General features: G+C 41.5%; 1 protein-coding gene across 6 annotated transcripts in view; it reads right to left on the bottom strand.

Annotated features, from left to right (window-relative positions):
* Positions 1-10960: 10960 nt before the first annotated feature.
* Positions 10961-21612, bottom strand: part of ANKRD26 (ankyrin repeat domain containing 26) — a 51280-nt gene continuing 40628 nt past the window's right edge. For all 6 annotated transcript variants that reach the window (XM_066183034.1, XM_066183035.1, XM_066183039.1 and 3 more), the window contains 6 exons: positions 21329-21470; positions 19861-20142; positions 18913-19148; positions 17929-18175; positions 13483-13528; positions 10961-12471 (listed from right to left, as the gene is read on the bottom strand). In XM_066183034.1, coding sequence (XP_066039131.1) covers positions 12350-12471; positions 13483-13528; positions 17929-18175; positions 18913-19148; positions 19861-20142; positions 21329-21470 — 1075 coding nt within the window. In that variant the 3' untranslated portion in view covers positions 10961-12349. The remainder of the gene's footprint in view (positions 12472-13482; positions 13529-17928; positions 18176-18912; positions 19149-19860; positions 20143-21328; positions 21471-21612) is intronic.

The raw sequence follows: 21612 nt of genomic DNA, 5'->3' as shown, positions 1-21612 counted from the left end.
ATTAATATACCTTGTTCTTAAAATAAGATCTCATTCCTAAAGGTAAACCAAGGTTTTTAATGTTAACCCAGGATTATTTGAAGGTAGATGTGTAACAGTCAGTTTAACCATCTCTAAATGTAGTTGTGGCAGTAAATGGAAAACTGTTCTTTGTAAAATTTTTTTTGTGTATGTGTGTAGTATAGAAAGGAAGAATGTTAAAAGCTTTCACAGTCAAATTAATGACTTATGCACATACTGCTTTTTTTTTGTGGTATCAGACCTTGTTGTTCCCCAAGACTATACTGGAGGTGCAGGAGTTTGTAATGCCTTAATCCTGGCAGACAAATTGGAGAAACAGACAAACAAACTTTTAAACAGGAACAAAAAGCCCAAATGCATGCATTTATTTGCAGCCCATTCAATTCCAGAGCAACTCATTCTGTCTTCACCTTTCAGCAGCTGTCATGTTGCTCAAAATTTGGGTAAGATCTACAGAAAGAGAATTGTGTGTTTGACAATGTGTAACCATTGTCTTAGAATGTAGTTTAGAAGACACCAATACTTTAGGTAGGTAAAATATTTATTTTGAAAGAAACGTGCCTTAATATTGAATATAAAGATCCCATGTAACAGTGATCACATTTACATATATGTCTTAAACGCATACATCTTGCACACATATCTCATACATCAGCCACAGCCAAGCTAGGTGGGACAAGCTCTGTGCAGTATAGTGTGTTTGAGGCCACATCAGCATGAAGAAGCCTGTTCTCTTGAATAAAGCTGTTTTTGTTAGTCTCCAATGTCCCATAAGCCCAGTATTTTTCCCCTGTATATAAATGTGCTGTCAAACAAAAAAGTAATTTTAATGTGCATATTAGAGGGTTTTATACTGATTTTAATATTAAGTGGGATTTGGTATTTTCATTGCAAGTTCACTGTTTGGAAACCAAATACACTGAAGTGAAAATATTTGTTCTCCATGGAATGTGTCCCTCAATTTTTCTAGCTTCCAGCTTGTTTTCCAAGATTGTTCTTGGTGGAGCATGTGAAGCCCAGCAAACCTTTTTTTGCCTTTGTCCATCTTGCAATCTATTAATGTGTTGTGCTCTGTCCACATCTCTTCTGGGAACTGCTGAGCAGATATTGAATAAGTCAAATTAAGGTTTTCCTGTGATTACCAGAAGTCAGTACTAACTGTCTGTAATTCATTATGTCAAGAGAATCAGTTTCATTAAACAGTCAACAACAAAGCCTTTTTGCTACTGAAATGCTGATACCTGCAAAAGAGAAAAGAAAGTGTAGAAACTGAATTGCATTGATAAGGAGAAAGCAGATTATTAAATTAGGTATTTCAGAGCTCAGCAAAAATGTAGAGGCAAAGAGTGGAGTCAGGGTGAGCAGATTTTTAATGCATTACTTGTTGGATGTTTAAGAAGAGTTACAGTTGAAACGCATGGATTTGAATACTTCTAGAAGCACTGGAAAAACTATGGCAAGATGTTGTCTTGGAGTTGAGAAGTTATGTTAGAACATTAATCATGGACTGCTAATGCATATGCAGACCATTTACCTGAAACACATCATTTGCAGTGCAACTCTGGTCCTGTGTTTGCTTGAGGATTTTAAATACAAGCTGCTGATGTGAGTTGAAACTATTTTCTCTGACCTTGAAGTGCTGGTCTCAGATGCAAAGCTGTGGAAGAGTGGCAGTGAAATTGATCAGTAAAATCAAGAGACTGACCAGATGAGAATTCCAGTTGTTGAAGCTGGAAAACCATGATCTGAAAAGTGATAGTTTTGCAGAGTAAGGTGTTTAAAACACAGATTGCTAACCTTGTCTTTTTTCCTTCAAGTGGGTGACCTCAGTTGTTGCATTTTCTTTTTGGAGCCTGTGAACCTATGTCTGTAGGGTGGTGGGGAGCTACAGCTTGAAGAAAATGTGTCTGTACGTACAGGCTGACCTAAACCTAGGGCATTCTCCCAGTGATTACTAAGAAAGATAAACTCCCTTTTAGAAATGGATCCTGATAAAAACTAACTGCACAAAGCCCAAATGGGTTGATGATATGCAATTGATTGTAAAATTGACTGTTCTGCAATGAGATGGGCAAAGGATGGCCGGCTAAGGTCTGCTTGTCTCCACCTCTGCCAAGATGGAGCCTGCTCAGAAGCAAAATTCTGTCTAAAAACCTTAAAATTGACACCATGGAGGTTGCTTACCTTCATGCTTAGCAGCAATGTAAAGCTTTTTGGAGTTGTGATTTTCGGCTTACGCTCACATTTTGTTTCAACTTCTGCTCCAACATTTCTTTCAATTGAATGTCACTGGCTTTGGTCTGGATTTGACCAAAACCTTTTCCGGATGTAATGGTGAAGGGATCAAAGCCAGGAGACGTAGTCAGAAAGGATTTCTTGAAATCAAATCTAGGACTTGATAATTCTTTTAAAAGTTGTAAGATGCAATTAAAGCTTTGTGAACTTTCAGGGACTTGAAGCTATAGTGGCTAACTAGATACTTTTAAGTATATGGTGCAGAGAAATCACTCAGTTAAACGGTGTTTCATGCATGAAGTTGAATTATAACCAGTCTGAGAGTACTTTCATTGAATCAAGCCTATAGCGCAGTCTAGGCTAAAAAACAGTTCACCAATTAGAGTAATTTATGTCTCATTTATTGTTTTCATAAATGAAGAAAGAAGGGGAAAATCAATGGGATTATGTCCACTTTGTGGTTTCAGAGCGATGGCCAAGTATTAGTGTTTCTGAAGAGAGCTAGAGAGTTTTAGTCCCCGGGGAAGAGTAGGGTGGAAGCTCAGCACATGTAAAGCCTGTGTATGTATCTTCACACTAGGGTAACTGCAGTCAGTTTTGCAAGCACACTGAAGGTAGTAAAAAGGTACAACAGAGCAAATGAAGTAGAGCCGAATTTTTGAGAGGAAAACTTAACTCCTCAGCTGCTGAAGAGGTATGAAAGAGGAGTGGACGGAATGAGAAAAGAGCACCACAGATAACAGTTCTGTGTTGAGCAGGGGTATGTCAATTGCTCTGTGCTGGCTGGCTGGGTTGAAGGTTCTCCTGTTTAACACTGCAGAGATGTAGCAAAGCAAATTTCTTTGTAAGTAGTATTGTCTGCCAAAAGCCTTTGCTTTATTCTTCCTGCGGAGAAAAGTACTCTCAACAAAAAAGGAGTAACTCTCTTTTCGGAACTGCAGGCGCTCCCTTTGAGTTCTGACTGCTGGTGCCTTATGACTGTCAGCTGCTTCCATGGGGTACATGAAGAGCCTTGCTGAGATCACAAATACGTTTTTCCTGAAACTGTCTTACTGCAATGAGCTGAGATTAAAGATTCAGTAAATAACAGGTGATAGTCAATAAAATCCAGTAAGTCCTTGCAGAGTAATAAACATACCATACAAAAATGAGGAGGACAGAGCAAGGTGATACTAAGGCCAAAAGGAAGTGATGCTGAATTGGAGGTAATTGTCATATGCTATTAAATTTCCTGCATTGTCATAGGTTGGTCACTTCCTCCTTTTGTTTGGTTAATAGAGGTCTTGGAGTAAAAGGACAACTGTTGACTAGTGGTGGGAAAGCATTCCTCCAGTGAAATGAATGAGCTGGTTTATAAAGAGAATAAGTAAATTAATTTGGTGTGCGTGAAGAAACACAGAAACTACCTTCTGTGGTCCAAGGGCAGTTTCTCTAACTGCAATCCAAGTTAAGTACCTCCATGTCCCTTTTACATACTTGCAGTCAAAGTGCTTCAAATATCGTGTAGCCTACAAACGGGTTACTGGCTGTACTGGATTGAAAGAAGAACATGGATACTGTTTTGAAGATGTAATCCAACAGTGGACGCTTTCTGTACAACTTGACCTTTGCTATCAACTATAGCCTATTGTCCTTAGCCCTGGAGGAAGTGTTCATTCTTCAATCCATTTTAAGGGTAAACACTGAGATACACATCAAACACTCTGTGCTAGAACTGAAGATATAGTGCAGGTGAATGGTATTTGTCTCATGGCCATTGCCATACTACTTTCATAGCAAACGTACCGTATCTGTGTGCCTGAGTTGGTGTTTTGTACCTGTGGCAACGTAATTCTACCAATTAGTGCAGCATGCTGCTGCACTCTAAGAATTTTATTCTGCAGATAATTACAGAAATTACCCTTAAATACCAAGATTGTGTTCTCCATGCATTGGTATGTAAAGATTTAATTTATTCCGTAGTTGACATGACAAGTACTAGGTCATGTGCTGTTGCTCCTTTAGGAATTAAAATGCAAGGACAACAAAGGCACTTCTCAAGAAGGAGAAGCCTCAGTTAAAGAGACTAAGACACTGTGAATGTGAGTTATGGCAGTTAAAACCCCAACATGTGTTTGCTAGTTATATTTGGTCTATGATACCTTTGTGGCACCTGTGTATGCTACTCTCCTAACTTCTACTAATGGATTCTTATTTCTGCTTTCCAATTAAGAGAACTGCAGCTTATTGATAAGAATAATGAAAATAATTTGGTGGATTAAGTGGAATTTACAGTAGCCAGAAAAACTGTGTCATATCAATTAGTTTTAGCTTCTCTGTTGCTTAAATAATAAGGCATTATAAATTCAAGTATCAGGTTTTCGTGGACAAATAACTATGAAACCCTGATGCATCAGAAAAGTTTAAGATTCTTGAGGTGAGGGAGGGAAAACTTATACCAGACCTAGGTTAACAATACACGACGGAAGATAGTAAAGAGCCAGGTATTTGTTCTGGAAATCCTCTTCCTGGTAGCCTCTCTCAGCGTGCTATATTTTGCCTTAGGGTCCTTTTCAGGGGCCTTTTTCACTGTAATTTTTACAGTAAAGACAGAAATGCTGATATTTCTTGTATCAGTGGCATTTTCCCTGAAGGAAAGAAAAGCTCCACTGACGCAGTTGAAAATCAAAGCTGAAAACACAATAGCATTCAGACTTTTGCCAAAACCTGCTTGCTAGCCCTAAAAGCAGGGCTTACATACTTGGTAATGTTCCTTCCTGGAGCCTTGCAGCACGTTTCAGTAGCTCTGGAACTTGCTTGGAACAATATGCTGCTGTCGTTCAGCCTTACATCAGTAACAGTGCTGTCGGATGCCAAAAAAAGTCACTCAGTGCTCAACTTCTTTCCGGCTACTTGCACTTTTAGATTAAAGGCTTTCATCACTTTAGGGGGGACAAGCACTTGTGCATGTACTGCTTTTGTCTGCTAAAACCTTTTTAATGGCTTTCCTGCCATCTTTGCTAATCTAGGTTTATTTTATCTTTAGTGTCGAATCCAGCAGTGATGATTACACTGCTCTGCATAGAAATAGGAATGGTTTATTCAAGTGGAGAAATTGAAGAAATTGGATCTGAAGTACTCTAATACTACATAAAAATTAGAAATAACTAGGATGGAAACCTGTTGAATGTGGACAAAGTTGGACTTTACAGCAGTGGTCATTGTAGCAAAATTCTCTTAAACACAGGTACAATTATTGTATCTGTATAATTCATTCATCTAATAAGAAATACTAAGAAATTGTGAGAAAACATTGTCTACTCAGAAATATTTTAAGTTACTGGAACTTTATATGGAGGCTTCCTATCCTAAAACGTAATTTTTAAATTATGGTTAGTGCTTTGTATTTTTGTGCTTTGATGCAGATGGAAACCTGTGCACACATAAATGCTGCCATGTTTCTGCAAACTGTCCAGAGCTGCTGGTGGTGTATGGCTGGGATCTGCAGCATTCACATTAATGAACATGTCTGTGATACAGAGTCCTTGGATACAGGAGACAGGTTGTCAAGCTTGTATTCAAAGCAGTGTGCATGCAAAAAGACCAGAAAAAAACCATGCAGCAATAAACCCCCTAGCTATCTATAACAGTTTCAAATTTGGTTTGTAGCATTTCCAATTAATAAAACCATTTACTGCCAACTGCCACATAGATGCCACCTCGTCTGTACCATTTCATGCATACAGACCACACGTGCAGGAGTTCTGTTTTGCACTGAGTTACAAGACTGAACAGAAGCCAAGGCAGGAAGTGATTATGGCTAAGGAGCTGATGCTGATTGAAAATGCGTGATGCTGTGGAGGAAATATGAGACAATAGAACCTCAGTCAGTTTGGAAACAGATTTAAAAACCAGCACATTAGGATGTAAACAGTCAATAGGACTGGGGCCAGCCTTTCTCCTAACAATCAGGTCATTAGCAGTAGGAGCGTGCAGAATGATTTCCACGATAAAAGTGCAAGTGCAAAATCCATGAAAGTGTGTGCTCATCAATGCTGAACGGAAAGAGCCTTCTTGCTTTTTGCCTTGTTTCTTCTACAGGTTGTCCTAACTCATCCTGGATACAAGAGTCAGGTGAAAGTGCAGCTTAAATTCAGGAAGTGCAAATGGTCAAGGACTTTGAAAAGAAAGGCTTAAGATTATTTTGTATAACTGTAATAAGGTAGGATCATCTCTGGAATTGCACTTCTGATTTTCAAGACTGCTTCTGTGAAAAGCCATCAGCTCACGTTCAATTAAAATTGTCAGGATCCAAGTGGAAACAGTCTGATAAGAAATGGAACAGAGTGATTGTTATCATTTAAGTGATGATCATTATGTGGGTGATGGGGACAGCTTCCTGATTTGTTTAGAGACTAGTTTATGCATCATTTATAACATCCATCAAGTAATTTTGAGTTTTATGCTGCAACTTCTGATTTCACCATTTTACAGAAGTCCAGCCAATGAAGAAAGCAGTAAGAAAGACAAACATTAATATGTTTGTATGTATCCATTACCTTTCTGGGTAAGACATGCACAATGTTTTATAACTACACTGTATGTGTCAGTAGTTTTGAGTTTGGCTCTAATTATGCTTTTTTTGAGTTTCAACAGCAAAGTGCAGATGGCAGCAAAATGGTCCTTAGCTGAAAGGGAATTATACCAGGCTATCTTACTGTGAATGCCTCTCTTCAACACACAGGTGTGCCTGAGCAGTGCCCTCCATTGTCGTTGGGCCTTTAAGCAGCTGAGCATTAGTTATGAATGTACTGAAGGTACTGGAGTTTCCATTCTCTCTGCCATGGGCCATCTGAGCCTTAGTAACTTAATGAAGCGAGAAACTTCTAACATTACAAATCTTCTACTACAGGACCCAAAAAGGCCTAATCAGTGAAGATAATCTAGACATGGAGAAGTGCAGGTGAGCTACAAAAGCCAGTGAGCAATTTCTTTTCCCTGCACTTCTGGTACATATTTTTATCTGTTTGTTCCTGACTGCATGGCCAGAACATTGACACACCTTGTCTTCTGTGTTCAAAACGCACGTCCCAGATGGTAAAATGAAGCTGCAGAATTTTGTTTAGAAATAAAGTTGGAAAGCAATGGAGTAATTTAGAAGAGGACATTAAATTTAGCCCATGTTTAAAGTGACTGCTTCTTTGCCCAAAAAATGATGGGTGAACATTAAACCCTCATCCCCAAATATCTTTTTCTTGATGGAAGAAGGCTTGGCTTCACTGCAGATACCAAGAAATGAACCAGGTTTTAAAACCCAGCTTCTTCAAAATATTAGTGCATTTCCAGGCTACAGCCCTACAACTCTGGAAAATTAGAAGACAGCATTAAACAATTTGAGTAAATACAAAGACATTTTGTTGAGTGGGTTGGTTAATGAATTGTGTGGGAAAGGGAGCTGAAACATGCCTGTGTCATTCAGAATTTCATGGTAAGTAATTTCTGCTGTGGCTACCTAGCAGCTGTGAAAGGACTGTTAGCTTTGTACTGTGTTACTTTTGCCTTGATGTGCTAAAACTCTGTAAGCATGATCCCATTTCATGAAAAGCCATTCCAGAGGAGCATCTGAGTTGGTAACTGTGTATCAATTCCTGCAAAATGGAATGTAGTTGTATGCACAGGATTTTGGTAATACAACTGGAGGTAAAAGGTGACTTTTCTCTAAGGCTGTAACAGTCAACACTTCAGTGGCGAGAAGGAGACTGACAGCAGTGTTCACATAGGCATCACAAGTGTTTATAAATGTGAAAGAGGAATTTTTTGTTTACAGAGATGCCTAGAGCTCCATTTTACATAGAGGTGCTGCTATAGATGTCTGGTAATAGGCCTCTGAGGTAGGAACAGATTTTTTACTCTGTTTCTACAGTTGAAAGGAAATGATAAGAAGATAAAAACTGAAAATTGTTCTTGTTATTTGCAATACACAGCTGTGATCATAATACCTCACATGGTCCAACTTATGTGAAATAAAGCATGGACTGTGCTCCTTGCTTGTGGAAGTCACTGTCTTTGTGCCAATAGCAGTGCTTAAGTAAAACTAATGATAAATGATCGATAACTCATAGGCAATAAGTAGTAGAATGATCAGCTGTTACAGTAACTTCAGCTAAAGTACTGCTTAAGCTTAGGGGAGTTTTGGGGTAAAGAGTAACCCTGTGTGTTGTCATGTAATGTGGTAGCACACCACTTTCAGGGTGTTGTTTTCACCAAGAATCAGCCATCCACTTCTGAGAACAGGTTTTTCACTGCTGAACAAGAAAACAAACAAATATCTTTCAAGTTAATGAACTGACTAGACTTTCCCTTATTGATAGGCTAGATGTTAACACTGGCTTTCAGTTTGCTTTGTCCAGCAGTCAATAACCTTCACATCTCACCAAAAGCCAGAAATAAAGAAGCATTTACCATTGGCTTTTCCAGGCAAAGGGAACTTGTAGCTTGTTTGGGTTTATTAACAAGTGGTTTATCTCTATAGCCAGGTAAGGGTGGTGAGAGGTGCCTCTAAGGTAAAGAGAAGATGAAAAGAGTTGGTCATTATGCTGACAAGATACCAGAATTATATTCTCTCTGCAAAACATTAATGAGGCAGTTGGAACTGCAGAGGTCAGTGAATTATAAGTAGATCCTGGATATTTCAGAAGTCAAGGTTCACTGAGTGGATATGTGAGGGTTCTGATAGCACTATTCAAACTCCCTTCAATCAATTGTTCAAGCCACTATTCTGCTAACAAATAACAATGAAAAACTAATTATGTTTTGTGGCCACAGTTCAGTGCAACATTTTCAAGACTGGAAAATCCAGAAAACTTCTTACAGCATTTGTTGTGAGGAAAAAGCTACTGGTATAATGAGATTTCCTCAAACAGAATTATATATTCTGTACAACTGTATTACAAAATCTAATAATTGTCTTGCAGCCAGTGACCTGCAAGGGTTTGTAAAATACCTGAGCAAGGAAATTAAGAAACACAGTTGCTCTTCCTTTGGAAAGCGATCAGGAAGTTCCAAAAATTAAATGTCACTGTTACAGTGCAAGCTAAACAAAGCAATACTTAAGTAAAGACATGTGCTGCTCTCCCTCTGTCCACTGAATTATTCATATAATTGTAGAAGGCTACCAGATTGGCATGGCATTATTGTCCCCTTTACAAACCTGTGCCAACTCCTCCCCATCACATTTTTGTCCCTACCATCTTCAAAAATGGCATTCCAGGAGAATGTACTCCATCACATTCCCAGGCAGTGAGATGAGGCTGACTGGCCTGTAGTTCCCCAGCTCCTCTGTCTTGCCCATCTTGAAGACCGGGCAGATATTTCCTGTCTTCCAGACCTCAGCAGCCTCCCCTGACTGCTTTAGCGTCTGTGAGATCACCAAGCATCCTCATTGGGACACTGGAGATGGACCTTCCAGAGGAGTGGATTTCTCCTTAGCCCTGCACCCTCCCTGCCTACACTGACTTTCTGCTCTGCCACTCCACCAGCACAGAGCCTGCTACAAACACACTTTCAAACATGTCCCTGCTTGTCCCAATGACAAGCAAAAGTGAAGGCCCAGAAGACTTCTGCTTTCTGGGTGTAGAGACACTACAAAAGTAGGCTGGAGAAATTTCCTAACACTTTTTTTCGGGCTATGGCTGGGTCAGCTCTCCACAGGCTCCAAACCAGTGGGATGTGCCTATCTTTCATGGCTGCCAGAAGCTCACCCAGCGCCTTTGCCTTCGGCACAGAGCCCAAGGAGGATTAGTCTAAAATGCAGAAGAGTCTGGGAATGGATAATTAGCACAATTTTGACACGACTGTGCTTCAAGTCCCCCTGAGAAAAGGGACACATTTGCCTGGCCTCTGGCTGTTATGATCTGACTGAATATTAAAATTATTGGAGAAGCCTCTGCCTGACTAAAGGTATAACTGAGATCATGTGCCAAAGGCATTAGTACAGATTTTTATTTAACAGTAAATGTGAGGTAGAGAGGGGTAGGAAAAAGGCAAGTGGAGGGAGAGAAGGGAGAAAGAGAGACTAAGAAACAGAATAAACATCAGAAATATCACCACCCCATAGGTTCTGATGGCAGCCTGTCGGTTCTCGTCTTGGTGGTGGTTGCAGAACATATCCATCAAGTGGGGAGGAAAGAGTCCACAAAACACCAGGTCCATAAGGTTTGTATTATGCAGAGGCTAGGTGGAAACACCCCCTGTAATTCCCCTGGATGATGTATTACTGGATCATGGGACATTCCATGAGTCATTGACATCTTCTAAGATGTTGCAGCTGTCTCTTACCCAGTACAGCTCAATCAATCCTGGCCATCAGCCAAGATGAATACCTTCATCCTCTGGTACTTAGAGGGGAGTTCTCACAGCTGAGCCATTATGTCAGGGAAGATACTGGCATGGTAAGAAGGACTATCCCACTTTGCAGGATTTGCCTCTTACCATCCCCTTCTCTTATCTGGAAACCCAGTTTGTAGCCTCAGGTGTGCACACCCACCTGCACTGGGCAGGCCACTGCATCACTAGCCAAGCACCCAGCTGATTGTTTGAGTCATTCATCTGTAGCAGGGGGACAGGCAAGGTGCATCAGGGAGCATAGGAGAACTCTGGAAAGCTCTATGAACAGGGAAGGGGTGGAAAGCAGTGTCAAGAAGGGGAACAATAAAACAAAGCCATATTCTAGGTTGCAAAGTTTATTAAATATCAAGTTCAATTAAATACAGTGTAATAGCTTCACAAAAATATATTAATATAAAAAGGAAGAGTGTCACAGCAGCACTTAATGCTTTTCTCACTATCAGTTAAGTCCTTAAAATAGTGGGTAAAACCCTAAAATTCTTCCAGTCTTGATTCATCTCAGTACAATCATTCTTACTTTTCCAAAACTAGGACTTTGTTCTATACTCTGCTGGTGACTTTTGCAGATGGGAAATAAAAACTGACATCTTAATTAAAAACTGGTAACTCCCTGAAATGAGTAAAACTGCTTATAGGGTTGCTATCAATTTTCCACCACATCCGGGCTACAGACACCCTATCATCAGCTGCTAGCAGCAACAAAAAGACTGGGTATCCTATCACACAAGTTCTGGAGAGTATTGAGGAAAGTTGATAATAATACTGTTCCTTTTTTCCCCCTCTCACCTGAAGTGTTTTCAGGTGTACCACAAGTGTTTAAGCAAGAGCTGCAGAAGTCTAAGGTGCAGCAATTTTTAATACAGAAATGAACACCAATACCATGAGAGGTACTGAGTTTGAATATTCCTTGTGATATTCCAAGTGTATTTTGACAGTGACTGATCATGAGGTCAGGTTGCCCATGGCGGCTTTGGAGTCTCGATTTTTTAAAAAATTCAAAACCTACACAGATCTAGGAAACTACCTAAAGGTGGTCCTCCTGGAGCAAGAGGGCTAGAACAAATAGTCTCCAGAGGTCCCTTCCAACCTCACTCATTCTGCAATACAAAATAAAAATACCAAAAAGACCATAAAACAAATCTTGGCACTACTACATACTCACAGTCATTTTAAACCTAAGTCACATAAAGTGACAACAATGTAAAGTGTCCTTCCCTCCAGCTTGAACACCACTATAAGTTAATTAGCAGCAATTAGTCACTGAATCAGGACTGAAGCACAGAGCTCAAAGCACATCAAATGATGTTCTAAGCATTGAAATAACACTGGAGAACTTACAAACACATTGAGTGAAAGGTTTAAACAGAACAAAGGGAATGCTTTTGTTAAAACACAGAACATGAGTGACACAACATAATGAAGCTACTGTAATAAGAAACATGTCTGACAGTTTTGTCAAGCTCAAGAATCCAGATCAGTCAATCTGCTGGTCAGAAAAAACGGATGTGGTTCATACTGTGAGTGCAAAAGAAGCCAGCTGGGCAGAAAAACCCCAACCGATGAGTGCACTGTGCTTGACATCCATTTAATAGAATGAGAGTTTATATTCAGACCGCAATGAAAAAGTTTTCAGATCTGAGGCGGGGAGAAGGGAAACCACAGATGCTCCATAAAAGCAAAAAATATCCAGTCTTCCCCAGCATTTCATTCAAATCATGTAATTTTTAGTTAAAACATCACGGTACTCCTCTATTGCTCTGCAAAGGGGATCCTGCTCCACATTAAGGTTTTTTGAAGATCCAGCACATCCAGTTTCAAGTTCAGCAGTGGCTGGGGGGAAATGACACAAGATTCCTTATGTTACTTTTAAAGCAGACAGGGAGAATTAATGCACTAAAAGAACATTTTACATAACACAAGAGTCTGCAAACCTGAAAGAGACTTTAAACTTTCCAAAACACCTAGCACGGGAAGAGCTCGGAACAAAGGAAGAAAACACATTTTGACTTATCAGTCAACAGCATTTCAGAAGCTAGTGACAGACATTCCAGAGGATACAAACAACTCCAGTGGCCCTTAACAATGCTTCTTAATGCAGTCCCTGCAGAGCTCCTCAACATGAAGTCTTTGCTTTCCTTTAACATTCAAAGACGTGCTTTATTGGAACACTACAACTCCAAAGCTACAGTCCCTGCAAAACAGTGACCCTGGAGGACCAACAATCATGAAGCAGATGGATTTCCTCTTTGGACACCTGGTCTCAAATTGCAGAGCGTGTTTTATGCTCCATGTTGCAAGCATTGAACTCATGTTTGCCTAAACGTTACTGAACGATCTATTCCTGAAAAAATGTTATCTTTTATTCCTGGTCATGTTCTTCTCACTTACTGAAACAAGACTGCAACATGTAGGCTACAAAGAGAAGCCATGAATCACCGCAAAAAAAGCCAAGATCTAACAGCAGAGAACGTGTACGGTATGGCTTAGTACTGAACGCAAACCACGTGCGGGGAAGGAAGGGATGGCTGAAGTCTATAAAGATCTAAAAGAATCTGGGAGCTTCTTTGATGTTTTTGCTGGAGATTAACTATAGTGAAAGGCACCCAAGTATTTCTGTGTGGGGCAGTGGGTGAATTTTCTTTTTGCTTGCTTTTTTCTAGGCAGGTGCAAAACATTCTATGCAATATTTTGGGAAACAGGAATTTTTCACATTCAAGCCTAGACAGCAGAAAAAAAGTCTCTGTGCTTAGCAGAGGAAGTTGAAAACAATGGCTTGAAAGCTGTTGAGACATAGAAAGGGTCACCTTTTATCTTACCACTCCTAATGCAATGACACATTACCTTCTTTCAGCTCCTTGGTGATTTTTTCATCCAGTTCCTGTCGTACCTAGAATGATACATCGGATAGACAGTTAAGACATAATATGACCCAAATATAACTGTTAAGAACTCCTAAAACACTCTTACACCACATGGACAACGTGGTAAAACCTAAAAATACCACAGCAGTTGGAGATGATGGCCTGTGGTGGCCAAGAGGATGCCAAAGGCCTTGGACCGTATGAGCTGTGTGGAAAGGCTGAGAGACCTGTGACTGTTTCTTTCCTGGAGTCGTAACTACCAGGGGGTGGAGTAACAGAAATGGAGCCAAACTCTTACAGCGGTGCCAAAAGAAAAACTCCCCCCAAGCCTCAAGTGTTTTTTCAAGTGTGGAGAGTAAAATCCTGGGGAAAAGAGACCCCTCCAGAACATGAAATGAGACATGGGTAGTGGAAGGAAGCAGGAAATCTAAGGCCTAGACCAAAAGATGACCTAAAGCAGGACTAATCTTAAGCAAAGCGTAGTAGTTGAGCTGCTGGAAGAAAGCACTTTCCCGGTTTATGAAGCCTGCACAACGACCAGAAGATCCACAGGGCCCTCTGCAACATGTGTGGCTGAATGAAGAGAAGAAAAAGGTCTTGTTTGCCTCTTATTTATTCCAGTAACCTTTTTGTGATTCTCATCCCCAGCCGAGGAAAGAGAAATAGGTGGAAATAAGGCCAACACATGCATTTCTCTGAAAAGGAATGAAAAGGCTTTTGAACGAAAATACACCTCTGAGGACTCTGGCAGTGTGTCCACAGTTCTCCTGGCCCTCGGCCCTCTGGAGAAGGCATCCCAGCTGACTAGCCCAAACCTCCTGAGCACGCCTCTTTCACTGCTTAGCTCTTCAGGCAGTAACATACTGGGTGACTTGCTGCAGTCACCATCTCAGTAATTCTGTTTCAAGAAGTGATGTTGACTTACTACTTACCCACAGAGCTTCTTGAGCACAGAGTAAGTTGGATCCTCTAAGACTCCGTGAGATGATACCCAGGGTTTAGGAACTCAACTTCAGAGCACTACTGCTACTGCACACACAACCAACCACTGTTGCCACCCAGAACTTTTTCACTGTCAGAACAGGCAAAGGGGGCAAAGATCCTTCTCCTCTAGTTTAACCAAGTTCCATCAGAAGAGATTAAATCCATACATACGGTGCCATCTTACAGAAGCTGAACTTTCACAGAAGCCGAACTTTCACAGAAGCCGTCACTTCACAAAGACATAAAGCACGGAAGTACTCAGCAGCAGTTACTCTTTCCCTCAGAGGAACCAGCAACTCCAAAGCATTTCCAGCTTTAGGCCAATGCGAATGCATCGGTAGGTTTGAATCAACACCCAGCAGCACAAATAGACAAAACACTTCCAGCAGCACGCAAGGTCAAACAGTACAGGCTACAAACCTTCTCACGTATCTGGCTGCAGAGAAGAGAAAGAAGATTTTTGATTTAGGAGCTGAAGAAGAAAGAAGAAGAGCTTTAAGTTCAAAGGTGTTCAGTGAGACCAAGAACATGGCCGACACGTACAGGAGGCAAGGAGAAAAGCTCACAAAAGAAAGACCACTAAGATACGAGAGGGCAGTTGGAAAATGGAACCAGAAAAGGAACAGAAGTTGAGAGAGAGCAGAGGGAACCAACATTCCCTTTCTCACACTATGTAGGGAAACTGGATTCATAAATCCATCAATTTACACTGACTGCAGCTAGCAGAGTTCACTATTCTTTTCCACATCAAGACACCCACATTCATTTGCAGCAGCCTTTGGCACCGCTGTCAGGATGGAAGGTTGACAGTTTGTAAATATAACAAGCGGCCTTGAGTCCCAAAATCTTTTTGCAACACTTGCAGCAGACAGACATGCCCTGCCTTTGGCTATGTGCTAAGGCCCCATCTTCCAAATTCCAGTGCACGGACCAGTAACAGTACTTGCTATTTATGACTCTGAGAGGGAAGACCAGGATTTAAGACTTTCCTGAACACATTGATCACTGAGATACTTGAGGCTACAGGTGGCACCATGACCGTCTCAGCTGTTCCCTAATTGGCGATTTCAGGAACACTTATCTCAATAGAATGTGCAGCTCAATTTAGTGTGAGGGAGGATAAATTCACAGCAGAAAATATGAGTCCCAGACACCATCCTTCTGCTTTGAGTGAGAGAAATCTGACATGCTGAGATTTCCATCTTTCTCTTAAGAGAACGTGGTTAAAATGGTAAGAAATAGGTAAGTTTTCTGTGGGTTTAGCAGTTGTTTGACTCATCCTTATTCAAGGAAGAAAACTTCAAAGTTTGATAGGTATTAGAGTTCAAAGGGAATCCTATGAAGACAACCTGTGTATAGTGAGAGTGAATTATCCTCAGCTCCTCTGGTGACAACAAACTAAATGTCTCTATAGGTTGCGATCAAGAGCAGAGATAACTTCAAGGAACAAAGTCCTACCAAGAAAACTGCACTAGGAAGGAAAAATGTTAGTATAGAAGAAAGCCCCCACATGAAGAAGCCCCTCTGGACATCAGTAATTGAAGACTGGGAAAATGTCATACAGAACTGTTCAACAACTTCCTTGAGAGTATGCTCAATGCTGTGAGACACACATACTCTGGAAATAAACTCTATGGGTGCTGTTGAAGTCAAGACACTAAGAAGGAATAGTATCACCATTCTCAGATCTACTGCAGACTTGTCTTCGAATCAGCTCAAATGTTTTTCACCAGTGGATTTGGAAGCATTTTTCACAAAACATTGAAGAGGCCTATGTAGCAGTTTGACCTATACATCTGTATTTGTTAGCAGTTGTATAAGATAATGAGCCACAAAATAGCTTTTCATTACAATTTCTGTAATAAAATTTCCCTACTTAAGGGAGGGGAGCAAATCCCTGAAGGTGTCTATCCTGATACTGACAAAACTTTGAGATTCTCAGAGAGTTCCAATGTCTTCTGAAAAATGAAAATGGAAAGCACTACCTGAAAACTGTTGCTGTAATTTTTAAGAAGCACTGAGTACTCCCATTTTCTTTCCTTTCACTGTCAGTTTTTCTTGTTCTTCTCCAAAAAAGGCACAACTCTTAAGCCTTTCCTTTTAACCTAGGGCAGTTTTTTTGCCTAGAAGAGGAATGGTTTCCTCTTTTGCCTTTTTCTTAAACATCTTGCTCCCATCTCTCTGTCCTTTCCCTCTCTTGTTCTGGGCTCCCTACCCCTCCAGGTCTCCTCTTTATTTCCCTTTTGCAGTGGCTCCCTGAATTCTCCTTCCTTTCCAGTGCTTGTCTGCAGAATAGCCCCTGCAGATGATACAGCACTAACGATCTCAGGAGTTCTTCCAGTACTGTCTGTCCACCTCTCTGCCCTCAAAAGAGCGTTCACAGCTACACAGAGAAGTTCATCTCTGTAACTGCCACAGCTACTCATTTCCTATGCTGCTATGGCCCCACTTGTTCTCTTGACTTTCTTTATGTAAAACAGGTGCTCTATGTAGACACATGGTTTAAATGGGTTCTTTCCAATGAAGGAGGACCACCAAACTGAGATGGACTTCAAAGTGAACAAACACTTGTCAAAATCCCTTGAAAACAGAATACAATGACTCAACAGAGAAGCTGGGCCATGGCTCCATCCCATATTAAGTGGGTCTCCCACTGATTACAACTATTGGTGTGGGGTTTCATGGTGTAATGTTCAGCATTCTGTGAGGGATGTGTTATCGCACTGACTGCTAATTACAGGGCATACTTGGACCAGAGGTATTGCAGAGGTTGCAGCATTGCTGCAAAATCAGAGAGCTGTGAAAACTTGCCAAAGAGTAGGTAATTTTACTATTTCATGAAATAACACATGGCAGGAACTACAAGAACAAATACCTCCTATGTGCAGTACGTGTTCTGCACTGAAGTGTAAGAGCAAAGTTATGCCATTCCATTTGTATCATCCTATTTTTGAAGCATTCTTTTGTTGGTATTAACATACTAAAGCAAGTTCTGTGAAACAACTGCTGGACTGAAGATCAAGGAAGAAGCAAGGTGTCTCACAGATGTCTGATTGGATTTGTCACTCAACATGAGCCATTTTAAACAGGTTATCCAAACCATGCATTGGAATTTCATGTTGAGTTTAGCTGGGAACCCCCTATGCCACAGTACTCCTTGTCTCAGTTTCTCTTGTAAAAGAATGTCGTGACACAGTTCACTGCCTTTGACTTAAATACTTTAGGGACTTTGACCCTCTTGAAAATTTTTACAACGTGGATGACCAGAACTCTTCAGCCTTACAACATACGGCTGTGCACTGTTCTGAGGAGTAGCAGTTGCTTTGGCCTATTGGACAGTATGGCACGGAACAATAAGTGGATTTTAACTTCAGACTAAAAAGGGAGAACCTTGCATACGGCTACTCTTCAGCAGTCGAGAATGATATTTCAAAATGCTTACCTTGGCCACAAAGGCTGCAACCCTGTTTCTTGAAGATAATGTGTTCTCAGTTGGGCTGAGGAAGCCTCCTCCTAGACTGAGACTTCTGTTCAGTCCCAGATTGTTGCCAAGATCTCCCAGTGCAGTTGAATAGAGAACTGGAGCTGCAGCCAGACTTCCGCTGACAATGCTGCTTGTGATGAAGGATTTGTTTTTATGGCGTTCCCGGAGGAGCTTGGCATTGGCTTCTTCAAGTCTCTCTTTAGCTCTGAAACGTTCAGAAACACACGCACAGTTACCTTTGGCAGTAACACTTTCCCAAAGTTACTCTCCAGGTCCTTGACTATTATTTGACTTCTGAGATGAAGAGCCTCCAAAAATAGTACATCATTTGACCTGAGCTTGCTTGGAGGGCCTGTTTCTAAGATGTCACACAAGGTGCAAGAAGCAGCAGGTGCCACCAACCCTTAGGACAGGTCATCAGGAGAGTTGAAAGCCGCCTGTGAAAGCCATGTGTTTACATAGCTTCTTCTGGAAGGTATGTCACCTCTGTAACAAGTGTGGGCTGGCCCCCCTTCCCAAGGAAAGCTCAAAGCTCAGAGCCACTGCTTAAACAGAAGCCAAAAAAGACCACTTCTATTTTTTCTTCACAGAACAGAAAGCTGTTCTCTGAGAGGCCTACCCTTATTCAAACAATGAAGGACATGAAATTAATGTTTTCTTTTGTACAGAGGATGAGATTAGAGAGACTGGCAAAAAAAGCTGCCAGTTAAAACAACATCAAGTTGAAAAGTATCCTGTTAATGCCATGATCAGTTGTGTTCCTGCTGAAACATTAAAGAGAAATGAAGGCCTGCTGAACGGTTACGGTCTTAAGGTACTTTCCCCACAAACATGTCATCATAAGCTTTCAGTGCTGGCCAGGTGCAAAAGAGGAATTAACAAGAAATATGCATCAGGAGAAAGGATTCTCTTACTACCAGTCCAAAAGAAGCACAGACTTACCTTTCCAGTTTCTTTGCTAGGCATCGTCTCGTTTTCACTTCCTCCTGATACAGGTCCTTGTACTTTTCCACTTCTGCCTGTGCACATTCTTTTGGAAAAGTACTCTCTTGTTGAGTATTTTTTATCTTGTCCAATTCACATTCAAGATCTCGAATTCTGTCTTTTAGCTGGTTTCTCAGGGAAGCATGATGACTTGCTCTGATGTGTTCTAGTCTGTCCTGGGAGGCTGCCTGTGCCTGAAGGAGACAGTGCACCTTCAACCACCACAAAACCACAAAGAAAAATGAGAACTCTCCCGACCTGTCAACTGCATGTACCCAACGTCCTGGGTCCAGCATGGCTCAGAGAGGTGGCTGTGCCTCCTCACTGCCATCAGCAATCAAGGCAGAACCCTGGAGCTACCACCAGGGTAAATGATTCTTTTCACTCAGGATGAAGCCCAAAGCAGTACTACTATTCAAAGCGACTAATGGAAGGGCATTGTCTCGGTAGGTCAGGGCATGGAGAACAGGATTCCTCCAAGACCTTAGCAGGATGCCTCACCTCCTCCTGATCTCCCCACCTGCAACTTCAGTCACTTCTTTTCTGACACTCTCCCCTGTACAAGGAGAAAACCAGACCTGTAGGTCTGGCTGTGACAGCTAGAAGGGGCAAAACCTTTTCAAGCACAAACAGTGAGAAGCAGACCAGAGGACAGAGAGAGCCCCAAGCACTGCAAAATGGAAACCTGCCTTGGGCAACCTTTTGATTCAGGGACCTGCCAGCACGCGACACACCATAAGGGCACTCCTGCCCAACCATATGCCATTCACCCACTGCCCTTCGGCAAAGACACAAGTAAAGTGCTGACACACAGAATCGGGCACCTAAAGCAAAACACTAAGAAATGGTGGCCACAACCAAAGTTTACAGAGTGCCTACACACACACACGCCAAGAAGTTACTCACTTGCAAAAACAGATTGACTTCTTGTAGTTTTTGTCTTATTTCTTGGCCTGCTCTTTCATCAACCTCTCTTTTATACTGTTCTATTTGGCTGTGATCCACCATGTTAGTCTCCAAGCGATGCTGGAGTTTTGCCACCTCTTCTTTCAGCTGGCATTTGCTCTTCTCCAGTTTTTCACAGTTCCCATGCAGGGTAGATAGTTCTTCTCGCAAATCCCGGTTTTCTACTTCTAGCTGCATGCTTTTTTTAGACTCCATGTCCAGCTGCTGGGAAAGTTCAGCAACCTGTACACGGGAAATACAAACAACTGAGAGGCATCTAAAGGCAGTGAATTCGGTTAAAATCACTAAAGGGGTTGTCCATGGAGACTGTATTTATCATCTGCATACTCAGTATAAGAAACTTAACGTAACTGGGCTCTTCTTTTCCAACAAGATCAGCCTTCACATCATTTGTGATAGGATGGGAACCTGAGGATTCCTTGTGCAGTTCTTCATGCAAAAAATGCTATTAGCTTCTGGACTAAAAATGGGCCACTGCAAAGGAGTAACTGATTCTACAATGATGCCTTTTAAAGCTGAGCATAACTGTGAAATGTGGCTTCTCTAGCAACGAATCTGAGTAATGAGCAGAGAAGTACATAAAGTTTACACGCTACTACTGGACAGCCAGAGCAACCTCAAAAACATCTCTGGCAACAATACCTCTGGGTCCCCACGCCAAGATGGGCCGAAACAGCTAACAGTGAGCAATGAGTTACAGCACTTTTCCTGTGTCACCTCTCCTCATTGTTCCTTGCTCAGCAACAACACTTTTCAGAAAAGGAAAGTCCCAGCAGGGACAGGGCTCAAGGCTTGTTCTTGCTGTGTGAGCAACAGCGGTACCTCTCCCCTCTCTTCCAGAGGAGGAACCCGTCTGTCAGACCAGGGTGATGCTGCCATAGCCTCACATTGTGGCCAGGCCTGAGCTGAGGCCTGCTGCTGTCAGCCCTGATCCTTACCCACAGACATGACGTCCTGGTATGGACAGAGAACTGCCCATCCCTAAGGCCTGCCCTGAGGATCTGCACTCTTGGCTGACCCTGCCTGCTCTCACCAGACCTGTTCTGTTCTTCTTGATTAGTGCCTGGGGGATGGGCCCCAGGCTCATGAGGTTATAGACCCTGCCAGCCTTGCTGCCACTCTTGGCTTGCCCTCCCTCGGCATGACAGTCCGCCCTTCCTGTGCCATTGCAGATTCTGCTTTGTACTTAGGGATTGCATATTTGCCCAGAATGACAACTACATCAGTATCAGTCATAGTCACCTGCTTCTCTAACTGTAGAAAAAGCATTAAGAGAGATCAATCAAATCTAAAATACAGCTAAGGAAAGAAAATCATCAACGTGACAAGAAATACAGGGAAAGCTTCACACAGGTTTGAAGAGAAGTAACGCCACAACCAAACAAACCCCAAATTATGCAGAGCTCACCTTTGTTCTTAATCTATCAACTTCACTGACCATTTCAGAATATCTGTTCTTCATTTCTCCCTTCAAATTAAGCTGTGACTCCATTTCTCTCTCCTCATACACTTGTATTTTCTTTGTAGCTCTACTGAGAAGTCTCTTCAACCTAAGCAGCAAATCAGTTCAGAAAACAATGAAACACAGGAATAAGCAACCTTTTCCATATTTTCTCAAGTAAGGAGTGCAGACATAGCTTTCTTCATCTTTAACATACTTAACAGTACCAGGAATTGCTGAGAAAAAGCCTG

Source organism: Chamaea fasciata, unplaced genomic scaffold (assembly GCF_029207755.1).
Source record: "Chamaea fasciata isolate MVZ Bird 193981 ecotype frontalis unplaced genomic scaffold, bChaFas1.0.hap1 SCAF_5, whole genome shotgun sequence".
Taxonomy (NCBI): domain Eukaryota; kingdom Metazoa; phylum Chordata; class Aves; order Passeriformes; family Sylviidae; genus Chamaea; species Chamaea fasciata.
This window is presented reverse-complemented; position numbering and strand designations above follow the sequence as displayed.